The sequence below is a fragment of the Hippocampus zosterae genome, chromosome 2 (genome assembly GCF_025434085.1).
Source record: "Hippocampus zosterae strain Florida chromosome 2, ASM2543408v3, whole genome shotgun sequence".
Taxonomy (NCBI): domain Eukaryota; kingdom Metazoa; phylum Chordata; class Actinopteri; order Syngnathiformes; family Syngnathidae; genus Hippocampus; species Hippocampus zosterae.
Genome location: NC_067452.1, coordinates 21,209,594 through 21,222,043, shown reverse-complemented (window position 1 = coordinate 21,222,043; position 12,450 = coordinate 21,209,594). Strand labels below are relative to the sequence as shown.

General features: G+C 41.1%; 1 protein-coding gene across 1 annotated transcript; it reads left to right on the top strand.

Moving 5' to 3' along the window:
• The first annotated feature begins 5,770 nt into the window (after positions 1-5,770).
• Positions 5,771-12,450, top strand: urp2 (urotensin II-related peptide). The gene is made up of 5 exons (XM_052056997.1): positions 5,771-6,205; positions 8,372-8,674; positions 10,007-10,041; positions 10,830-10,974; positions 11,991-12,450. Exons 1-5 carry the CDS (start codon positions 6,118-6,120, stop codon positions 12,020-12,022), a joined length of 603 nt encoding a protein of 200 aa, XP_051912957.1. The 5' UTR covers positions 5,771-6,117; the 3' UTR covers positions 12,023-12,450.

The following is a 12,450-nucleotide window of genomic DNA, read 5'->3' as shown; positions in this document are numbered from 1 at the left end:
GGGTGAAGAATCCGAGCAAGTAGGCAGAGTGGGTTTGAGTACAGAATCTATCGTTTTAAATAGTGCGCGTGGGTCGTGACGGTTAGCTAGAATAAGGTCCGGCAGATAATCTCTTTTGGCCTCTTTTAGTGTGAGCTGGTAGTTACGCCAGCAGTCTTTCCAAATTTGATAAGAGACATGCAATTTGTCTTTTTTCCACTTGCGTTCAGCTTTGTGACACTCCTGCCTAGCTGCGCGGGTAATGTCGTTAAACCATGGCTCGGGTTTAGGCTTTGGGAGCACAATTTTTAAAGGAGCCACCAAATCCAGGATGGCACGGCAAGACTAGTCGAACCAAGAGGCGAGTTCCTCTGTGTTAGACGAGGGTACGCAAAGGTTATTAAAGGCATCAGAGAAACCACTAGCAGTGCGAGGATTAAAAATTTGGCGTTTATAACTAGGAGCGCCAGATTTCACAGCAGCATGCGATAAGACTACGTCAAATAAAACTGCCATGGGATCAGAAATCCCATTTTCAAGGACTTCCAGATTTGACACCGGTAGACCATGAGCAAGGACAAGGTCTAAAATATGTCCTTGTTCATGTGTCGGGCTGGTCACATACTGCACAAAATTAAAAGAGTCAATAAGTCTTAAGAAGTCTTTTGCTAGCGGTTTTTCCGGACAGCACACATGGAAATTAAAATCCCACATTAGGAGGATATGATCATATCTCAGCCTGATTTCCGCAAGAAAGGTTGAAAAATGTAGGTTTTGTTGTAGAGGAGTTTTACTGTAGATCAAATTAAACTGACCAATAGGGAGGGACCTGATGTGAAGAATTCCATGGCACAGAGTTTTTGCTGATATTATGGTGCAGCCTTCTTTCAATACAGGAATGGTGTTCCACAGTGGGCAGGTTGTCTCACATCCTTTCCTTTGAGATCTTTTCCTTCTTCCTTATTTCTCCATCTGTCTCATCCTTGTAGGACCATTAACCCATACATCCAATACAGGCCACCTAAACACTATCTGTCTTCTGCCAATGGAAAGAAGGATTGGATGGAAGGAGCATTGAAAAGGATCAATGGCTCCCCTGACTGTCAGTCTGCTCACTTGATTTTACATCCATCTGCCACCATCATCTGCTCCACCTCTTCCTCCTCCTCTGTGCTGTCTTCTGTCTTCTTCTTGTTGGGACCACTTTGATCAGAACGGTTTTGTTCGCCTTGACGCAAACAATCTACCACATTACTGCCAAGAAGCTAACTATCATCTCTATGCAGTGGCAGTCAACACAGTCCAATATTATATTCAAAAAAGTGTCCAACTAAAGCTTGTGACTGTGTGTCTATGTGTGCCCTGCGATTGGCTGGCAACCAGTTCAAGGTGGCACTCACCTATTGTCAGATGGCGGCATCCATGACTTTCGTGAGGATAAGCGGATTAGAAAATGGATGGCTGAATAGCTTTAAGGGATGTTCGATACCTTTCCAACTGATAACACTACGTGTATTCAACTCATAAGTAGTCATCGACACGGATACCAAATACTGTACCGGGATCACTGCTACTTTTGATCCATACAATTCCCCCTCGAGAAACAATGAGAAATTATTTTAAAGAAAGACCCGTACATGTCAGTACGTACAGAATTTTTAAAACTTGCATGAAATGAACGTCAACTATCTATTCTTCTCATTTCTAGTTCGTTCCTGTTCATAAAACAGCCAGACCAGTATCAGCCACTGTAAATAGTACATATACCGTACATTCAAACAAAGGTTAGGTAACAGCCTGATATGACTGCGACAAACAATTGTACAAAAGGTCTATTATTACAGAAATAAAGAGCTATTTTGGTCAAGAACAGAAGGCCTATTTGTCATTTTCATATTTTTGGTGGAAATAAGGTGTGTGTAGGAAATAAAAGGTATAAGATTATGAGAATACATTTGTATTTTGTGTTCTTTCTTTCTTTGTTAAACTTTGATTTCAAATTATTACAAAGTTTATGAAATTATGACTTTTGACTTTTTATCCTGACATGTCTTTTTCTATTTTTTTTCTTTTGTATACCACAATTCTTTTCTGCCTTAAAAACGTTTTAATTGCTACATTTAGGGGTTCTGTGGTCATTACATTTATCGTGGGGATTATATATTGTCCATGGGGGGATAAAAAAAAGAAATGAAAAATGCCCTCTGTAAATTATCCACGGTCCCGAACATTTTGAGAATCCCTGGATTAAATGCACTACAATTTAAAAGTATTTTTTTATGCACCAGTATGAAAAAAAATAGAGTCCATTAGTCAGCTTTCAAGTAGTGCCCTACTTCCCCATGCACGCACGCACGCACACATACACACCCTGAAATTAAATGATAATTAATAAAATGCAGGCCGTTTGCTGACGTAATAGTTCACACATCTGCCTCACGTTCCAAAAAATTCTACATTGGAAAATAAACAATGGAATAAAATGAACCCTCAAGAGTGTAAATCTTTTTGTTTTGTTGTTAGTGTGTCATTATTAGTTTATGTTCTTTTTAGTAGACAAATTGTATTGTGTTGTCCCTTGGCTACATGGGGGAAGTATAATACAGATACATGGAGTACACAGTACATGAAGACAGACTTCTGTTCCTCAGTAAGCCACAAAAATGTTAGTCTTTCTATGCAGAGGATAAAGCACATATGCCTGTGAATGTGGGTGGTTGTTTGTTAATATGAGCACTTTTGTCAAACGTCAGCTAGGATATTTTAGATTATATAAACAGGATGGATGTTTTTCACCACTGTGTTAATATGGAAAATGGAGTGTACACATAAACACACGCAATCACACATGCGGAAACTGTCATATCAAAGGTTACCTCACCGCCAGTGTCATGCACACATACACACATGCACGGGCCGTACCCTTCTCGCGTTTCCTTTGACACGCTGTAATAGATTCCGCTGCAGCTCCATGCCGTGGCTAAGTGGCCTCACCTTTCACTGAAAACAAATCACTCACCCGCTCAGTCTCATTGTTTCTCTCTCTCTCTCTCACACACACGCACGCACACACACACACACACACACACACTTTTCATTTGTGACCTTCCGTTTTTCTGTCTCCCAAGGGTGCTCTCTTCTTCCTCGCCATCACTTGGCCTGCCATCCTTTGAGTCTTATCACATACCCTCCTCTTTTTTTGCTTGCATTCTTTTTTTTTTCTAAATGCATTTTTCCGCCCCTCAGACAAAATACATTATTTTGAACGGCCACTATATCGTAATGATAAGGATGAACGTAATTGTCATTTTGGGGGAAACTTTTACTGGACAAGGAAGAACCTTGTTTGGTCAAATTAACAACATGTAAGAATACATTTAAACTTTACCATAAAATGTGGTCAGGTGTTATCAGTGGGAGAAGTCCAAATACCTTAGTAGATTTTTCCGGTGTCTGCATAGGCTACTGCTTGAGTATTTCTTTTTCTTATGTTTCAGTTCCGACATTACAAAACTGGTTTATGGAGTTTTAATCCTTACTTGGTCAAAATTAACTTGTTTCTTGAATCATTTCAATCAAGTACTGTACTTCAGTCAATTTTAAAGTCAACATTCTTTTTACTTTTAATTAAGCGCAGGAGTTGCATAAGTACTTTCACTCTGACCTTTCACAGCAAGTAGGCCTATCTATGCTTTTACTGAAGAACACAGTGTGTCAATTTCCCCCAAAAATGTAATGAACAGTTCCTGTGGGGGTTTTTAATGGTCATTTTATTAAAATCAAAGGGTTAATTTTATAAATGAAAATATGATGCATTCTGAGAAATGCCCTGTGTCCAGAATCAAACAAATGACCTCAAATAAGTGCTTTTGCTTGTTCTTCTAACCCTCAAGTGGTTGTCCGTGGTTTGTGCCTCGTAAACAACAAGACTGCCCTCTTGTGGTGCTGGTGTGCATTGTGTGAGTGTATTTTGCCCTCGACTTTTTGAATGCCTTTTTACCGGGATAATGTGTGTTTATTTACAAGTATATAAAACAAGATCATTCGAAATATATAGGTACATGTGAAATATGTCGATTATACGCTTAATTGGAACGACAATAAAGTAAGTGACAATAGGAAGTCCAGTTTGGGACTGTTGAAAATGTGATTTCGAATGTGATTCAGGCTAACTCAAGCACATACACGTAACTAAGTGCGAAGTGGCTGATGGGCGACTATTTTGTGACTTAGACTGCATGACATGACATATGCCATCAAATTTCGGTAGAACACATAAATTTGACGCACCACAGAAAAGACAAATTGTTTTTTTTTTTTTAACATCCATCCATCCATTTTCCTATCCGTTTATCCACAGAAGGGTGTCGCAGGAGGGTATGTGTGTGTTTGCTGCTGCAGCCTATCCCAGCTGTCTTCGCGCAGTTGGCAGGAGACACCCTGAACCGGTTGCCAGCCAATCGCAGGACACACAGAGATGAACAACCATCTACGCTCAACACTCACACCTAGGGACAATTTCGAGTGTCCAATCAGCGTGCCACACATGTTTTTGGAATATGGGAGGAAACCGGAGTACCAGGAGAAAAAAACCCACAATGGCGCAAGGAGAACATGCAAACTCCACACAGGGTGGCCGGAGCTGGAATTGAACCTGGTACCTCTGAACTGTGAGGTTTACACACTAACCACTGGACCACCGGGCCACCTGTTTCAAAGTAATAAACAACTAAAATCAAAGTATGAATATATTTCAATGAGCGGTGTCCTCCTCGACCTTCTCCATAAGGAATTTGCAGTTGTGAGGCTACATAAATATGGGACATATTGAATTGGTGTTCATTATTCCCTTTTTGTCCCAATTTTTATTTGGTAGCATTTTTAAAAACAGTTTCCTAATTTCAAAACCTGTTGACCCCCCCACACCCCCCACACCTCCACCCCTTTCTTTTCAGAGTGCGAGGATTGATTGAGTGGATGGTCACAAGCAAAATTCTCTTTCCCCAGCAACTGACATGCGTGCGGGCACACGTGTATACACACGCACACACACGCACACGCATGCACGTGCACACGTACACGCGCGCAGACGTATGTTCAATTTATCAAAATCATGTATCTTTTTTCATGCGGGGGGGAAATGCTTATTTTGGGTACCAAGATCGTCACTCCCTTCAAATTCCTATCCGTGACATTAATCAGCACAAAGAGTCAGCCTTTCCTGTCTTTTGTGTCTTTTGGACAAGTTGTCCTCTGATGTGCATCACACTTCTTTTTGTGTGTGTGTGTGTGCTTGTGTGTGTGTGTTTGTGTGTGTGGCGGGAATGAGGAACCGTTTTGGTTTAAAACGAACCCTGTATAGTGTGCATTAGTGTACAAGTTGTGTTTTAACAGGTTGAATGTACTGTATTTGTATTTGCCATGTGTGTGTGTGTGTGTGTGTGTGTGTGTGTCTGCGTGGGTCTCCTCATGCGTCAGAGGGTCTTTCTGTTACTGTGCTCCTGAGCAAACATATTAAGAACTAACTAATCACTGCTTCCACAGCCCAAGGTCATACACACAAACACACATACACGCACACAGACACGCATATACACACACTAAAGCCTAAGCACACATTTACAACACGATATTGGATCTCAAAGCTGGCTGCCAAAGTCCCCAAATGTCACCAATCTATTGAGAAGCAAGAGGCGGAGCAGCTTGAGCCGATTGGTGGACCCAGATTTACCGCTTGGTTGTCCCAACACAGAATTTTAAAAAGGCAAGTTTTTCGAAGAGGAGACGAGTGCCGCCGACAAAAACTCTTGACAAGCCTTCTTCTTTAAGAGGCGCATCTCTGAAACTTGAACCAGCAGTAAGGATAGAGAGGATTCATTCAGACAACTAGAAAACTATTTAAATATATCGCTGCGTGGACGAACACCGAATCTTGGTTGAAATAGTACTTTTTTCTTTTGAAACTCTTCCATTTTACATATATTTTGGGGGAAAATACAGATTGAAAACACACACAAAATGATGATGATCAATGGACCGTCTTCAAAATAAGACAAAACCAAAGAATCCGAAGACACACCAAAAACCTCAATCGTCTTTTCATTTTTCGTCCTTCCCAAGTCATCAAAGAGATCAACGATGCTTTGTCAAACTGCAAAATTGCCGTTCCTTCCTGTTATGATGTTGATTGTCACCACCCAAGTCTGGGCAGCACCGACAGAGAGAGGTAAAGAAGCTTTTTCAGGTCGTTTGCTAAACATCAATGTTGTTGTTGGGTTTTTTTACTCATCTTTTCCAATGGTGTTAATTCTAAAACCGAATTTATCTTGTTTCATCAATTCTCTGGAGTTTAAAAATCGCAAGTGCATGTATGTAAATTGATGACAAGACCAAGAAATTGAGGATTAAGGTAGAACACATCATATCAGAGCAAATCCCCACATAAAATTCAAATAGAACCTCATGACGGTGAGGTTCAGAAAAATCTGATTGAATGTTTTGTGTGTGTTATTGTCTCACATTTAACGGTTTTGCTGAATATTTAACCCTTTGATGAGGGCTGCTTGGACCATGGTTTTTGCTCACATATACTGTATATTTCTTTTTTCTTTAAATCAGGGATCTGCAATCCTGTCCCTCCCTTGTTCCAATTTGATCTTTGAATCCAGCTAACTCAAGTGTCATGAGACAAACGAATAGCATGGACAGTTTTCATCATTCTTATGGAAGGACAGAAACACATGGATGTCAGTGAGCTCAGCCACTTTGCAATAGATATTTTTCATATAGCTACGGGATTCTTGTTTTTCACAAAACTAATGGATTTAGTTTGTTCATTATTTATTGAATAGGTATGCTAGCTTGGTATGAGACCGAGAATTTCATCTCACAGTGTGGCACTTGAGTCTCTGTGGCTCAGTGCGACAGTCAGCATTTCTAGCTGGGGAAATACAGTAGAGCGGATGTGAAGAAAAGTGGGGACAGAAAGCAAACCTTTCACTTGCTGAGTCCGAGTCACTGGAGGCCGTCAATCCAGGTGAGACGACGGCAGAATATTTGCTCAAACAGGCAGGGAAAGCAGAGCGGGAGGGAGATGGGAGGGAGAGGAAGAAACTGGGAGATCAGTCCTAAAGGAATGTTGGAGAGATTTGCATGAAGGTGACAAGGAATCTGGCAGTGAGGTCAAGCTGTGTGTATAAGATCCATGCATATGGTTTCCATACTGCTTATCCTCTTCTGGATAACGGAAAGCTGGAGTCGATTGTCGCTCACTTTGGCCAAAAGGGAAACTACACCATGGACTAGTCATCAGGCAAACAGTGTATTGATTTGCAATCAATAGAGTTAAAGAAATTTAACAGCAAAGTAAAGAACTAAAATCAGTTCATTAAAATCACTAAAAGAGTGTAAGAAAATGATTTTAGAAATGCTCTAAAAAAGCTTTATCATATGTATGGGAAAAGTGCATCGTTTTGAGCCTGGATTTTACAAACATTCACAATTGGGGCTGACTTCACTTCAGTTGGCATCTTACCATGTCCATGCAGCATAACGGCTCAATGCTGCCTCACCTTCTTTGCTTTGAACTCTGGGTTCCACTAATCGATGCGGGTCTGCAGCCCTCAGAGCCCTATTGGGTTTACATTCCATTCACATTTCTTTAAACAGGAGCCAAACCATTCAGCGATTCATAGACCAGTAGCAGAATCTAATATATATTCTACAGCTAGCTAGTTTAAGGGCTTTAGTATTGGAATAACATGTCCTGATCTCTTTGTTTTAGTCAGAACGCATAACTTAGTCTTTCAGTCCACTGGCTTAGTGCAGTGTTAAATAGCATTTTTGTTGCCTTTAAGCAACTGACTGAACTCAAGTAGTGCTGCAACACACGTAGACACACATAATACCACTCACAGTCATACAGTCTTGATCTGCAGCAGAGAACCATCAGTGCTGTACTGATGAGCTCAGACGAGTTGAGACATCGCAATGAAAAGTATGCATATCTGTCTCATACTGCCATGGTGGCCATTCCACTGATGCAGTGTGGCAAAAACAGCCATGTCCGTACATTTTTTTTCATGAAGTACAATGTAATGGAGTGTTATACTTCCTTAATAAAATACCCATTCTAATACATTTTGTTGTTTGCGTGTACTAATGGCATTTTAATTAATTTTGATGGGTGGTCCATGTACAAATGAAGCTTTTATCTCAAGGGACTGGTTGATTGCAAATTAGCAACATAAAGCTTAATTGCAGGAGAGCAGCAGGATGGAGCACAGAATGTGACAGCTTGAGTTGTTACTTTTAACTAAATCTCCAAGATTCTTGCATTGACAGGTGAGCAAATCATTTGAGGCAATGACTTCTTGAACATTTGTTTCCCTAGATCACATGAAACCTCCAAGTCTTCTTCCTACTCATTTTCATTTGTCAGCTGCACCGCCAAGGTTTTCCGCCTTTGGTCAAAGTGAGCTCCTCAAACAATGGCGTGTGAACGGCAGAGCGTCTGGGACGGAAGGCACAAGACGAGGAGACCGAATCACCTCCAAGACTGCTGGCCTGAGATACCCTTCGGGGGCAGACGGTTCTGAGAAGCGGGTCCAGATACTGAAAATGATCTCAGTTCTTGAGGAGATGCATCGGACGTTCAACAGTACACTGAGCACAAGGATCACCTTCCTGCCAAGAGGTTCGCATTCTCACACATCATGTTGCCCTGATCCACATTTGAAAATCCAGAGAACTTTTTTGGGGGGGAGGGAGGGCAAAATAACAGTGACCCTTAATGTTACTGATCATTTATTTCATGTTTTTCAACGTAAACATCTCTACAGTGGAGCACAATGCTAGCTGGCACTGTTCTAATCGTAAATCCAAATTCTGATTTAGATCAAGGCCATGTAGCACTATCATTCATGCAGAGCCACTTGGAAGATTTATGAAGTGTCAGAAAAGTCCAGGATGTCTACAAAAAGATCCGTTCAGTATTTGCTTCATTCATTGCATGAAAAGGAATGATCATGTGACAGGGCCACTCGCAGCTGCTTCACCATGACAAAACCCCCACAGTGCCCTGAGCATCTGACAGTTCCCTGCGGAAATTAACTTTGCCTGGTTCGAGCAAGCCTACTTGTTCACCCGACCTGGCTCAGTTTGTTTGTTTTTTCCTTTTTACAAAGCTCAAGGGAACCCTTTTCAAAATACAGTATGTGGACAAAGTCAAGATTTTTGTGACAAAGACTGTGGAGGATCCAAGAGGAATCATTGCAGGAGTGCGTGAAGATGTGAGAGTGTGTTTGACTTCATAGGGGTTACTTCCAAATTAAAAGTTTATCACTTGGATTTGAAGTGTAATTTTTGTGACACCAGTCCTGGAACTTTTTGGACACGCCTCGCGAAGTGTCCATCAGCGGCTGTTCACGAAGCGACCTTGTCGTTTTCATCGTAATTCCTTGATCGTTGTACTTTTTTCATTCATAACATACACATATTTCTGCGAACGGTAATGACACTTATCCTGTGACATACAGACATAAATATATTCCCTGCTTGAATGTATGCTTCAGATCGTCTAAAGTTAACTGTGCTGTGGCGCCATGACAGTTAGCACATCCTGCCCCTACTGTAAATAGTTGGCAAACACATGGAATTCGCACTGCTACCCTCTGCTGGCGGTTTGACTTCTTATCATTCCTCAAAGTGCTTGTGATTTAAAGGGCCAGCACATCAGACTCGTACTACCAATGAAACAAAAATCATAAAATGACTCAACTCTACCTTGGCACTGAATGCTTTGGTTCTAATGGACTTCTTGGCATAATGGATGAAATGCAATGTATGAAGTCAATTCAAGTCAAGCTTTATTGTCAAATATGCTCTATGGTTAGCTTCTAAACTAAGTAATGACCTGGGTGCTAATAAACCAAGGTTCTTTGAGATTGATCTACTGGAGATGATATGAAATGAATTTGACAATGATATCATAAATAACTTTATTTCATTAGTTTATTTTTCTTTTCAGGAAATGCCAGAAATCCAGGGCGAAAAAATAAAATGGTAGGTGACTTTTAATCACGTTGCACATAACAAGTGACCGGATTTTACGCAATCTAAGAAAGTACAATTGCCTCCCAGAAACCCCACTTTTAGCCAAGTCATGGGTAGATAAAAATAATGTGGGGCGGTTATGTTAATAAATTGACTATGGTGTCACAATATGCAAATGCATTTTGCATGTGATGAGTAGGTGTGCACACCGCACTAAATCATCCATCCATTTTCTACTCCACTTACCCTCACGAGAGTGGCAGACGTGCTGGAGCCTATCCCAGCTGTCTTCGGGCAGTAGGCAGGGTACTCCCTGAAGTGTTTGCTAGCCAATCGCAGGGCACACACACAAACAACCTTTTGCGCTCACAATCACACCAAGGGACAATTTGGAGAGCCCAATCAACCTGCCAGGATGTTTTTGAAATTTGGGAGGAAACCGGGGTAGCCGGAGAAAACCCACGTAGGCACGGGGAGAATACGCAAACTCCACACAGGAAGGCTGGAGGAATCAATCCCTGCACCTCTGCTGTGAGGAAGACATGCTATCCAGACGACCACCATGCCACCCATACCAAAATCAAATTTCCTTACAGTATGTCCCTTGTATTTTACATATGTCTATCCTTTGCATCTCTACCTTGAGGCATCATAAACAGTTCAGTGTTTATGAAAGTGTAGGATTGGTCCAAATTAGGATTGTTTGTCCTTTGCAGAGGTCAACCACGTTGAGAGAACCCAGTTGTAGTACAACCCTCCCTATTTTTGTTAATTGTCTTTCATGGTCTTATGATGAGGCTGCAGTGATGTTGCCGACGGTCCTACCAGCAACCACTGGTAGCACGGCTTCCAGAGCGAGTGCTGGCGTCATCGTTCCCAGCCTTACCGGCCGCGTCTCACGCAAGTCGCTTCCACCACAGTCCAAGAAGACCAACAAAAGAGGTAACAATGTTTGCAATAGTATTTGTGCGTGTGAGCGTTACGTTGCTCTGACTTTATTCCATCTCGTCCTGCTCTGAAAAGAACACAGCTACTGTACAACATATTTGCAATCTGTAACACTGTAACACAATATTTGAGTCACAATAGCCAAATGTAAAAGTTTCATCCAAAATGTACATCATGCAGTGGTGCCTTGAGATACGAGTTTAATTGGTTCACTAACTAACATAAATAATTAGAAAGTAAAAAAGAAAAATTTGTGACTGTTGGTGATGATAGCAATTGCACGTTCACATCAGGGTTCATTCAAGGTTGCAAACGTTCATAAAACATACAACAACAATTTAAGTGTTTTTTTTTCTTGTCACAAGGAAAATACGAACACAATTCCTGAAGAAAATGCAACATTCGCTACCTTCGCAAACACTCACAAGTGTTCTCACCCCACAGTGGGATAAGGAGGTTAATGACTCACTAAACTACAGTAATATTAGACACTTTTAAAGAACAGATGCCTTTGAGTAATTACTGTAAATATCCTTCGATGTGTTGGCTGCCCCACTGTTTGTGTTGAAATATCAGTTCCTTCTCGAATCGCAACTATTGATGCTAACAATAGCATGTCTGTTGTGCTGTTTGCTAGCGTTAAGCTAGACTGGTATAACACTTTGCTTCATGTTTCCTCCGACAGTAACATTAAACTGGGAGGGGCATTAACGTTTCTTTTTTAGGAATTGTTCAATATTTGCTTTTTTGTGAAGTGTGTTGAACTGAGTCAAAGCAAAACGACTTGTATCTCAAAAAACTCATGTCAGGTCAGGTAAATCTCAAGGTGGTACTGCAAATTCGAAAGATTACTGAAATTGGCGAAATTCACTTGCCCTCTTGTAAATACAAAGTGATGGACAAAAAAAAAAAACCCAAAAAAACAAGAAGGATTACTAATGCTAACAAAGTTTGTTAGTGTGACTTCTATTCTCTCCAAGTTTTTTCATTCTGTTTTTTTTCTTCAACAGTGTGCTTCTGGAAGTACTGCTCCCAAAACTGAGTTCCCGCGTAAACCCATTGTGAGCCACTTTTCGCTCCCTTTATCCATCTCCTTTCCTCTATGCATCCATCCATTTGACGTTATGGCCTTTGCTTTGTCCTAGTTACTTTTGGAAAAAAAGAAGTAACTATCACTTGACCAAAGTGTTGCCTAGCTTATGCAAAGTTTTGATTCATCCCTATTCTCCATGCATCCATCCAGCCAACCAGTTTCCATATCTATCCTCTGGGCTCGCGTTTGACCTCTGCATGCTAGGCAACAGTTGCTTAGACATCAGCAGGCCACCACAGCGGCGCCAACACCGACATAGACCTTTTTATCCAACTCGTTAATTAACAAAACTGACTGATCAAAGAAGACGATGTGTGCACAAGTCTCAGCACATGAAAAAAAAAAGAAATCTCCATTTAATACCACCCCCACCTGCC

Bases quoted from the DNA above. Each gene is read 5' to 3' on its own strand.
- urp2 (XM_052056997.1), top strand. From the start codon at position 6,118: ATGCTTTGTCAAACTGCAAAATTGCCGTTCCTTCCTGTTATGATGTTG. The intron at 8,675-10,006 runs GTTCGCATTCTC...TTTTCTTTTCAG, and splicing joins GATCACCTTCCTGCCAAGAG to GAAATGCCAGAAATCCAGGG. The intron at 10,042-10,829 runs GTAGGTGACTTT...TCTTATGATGAG, and splicing joins CAGGGCGAAAAAATAAAATG to GCTGCAGTGATGTTGCCGAC.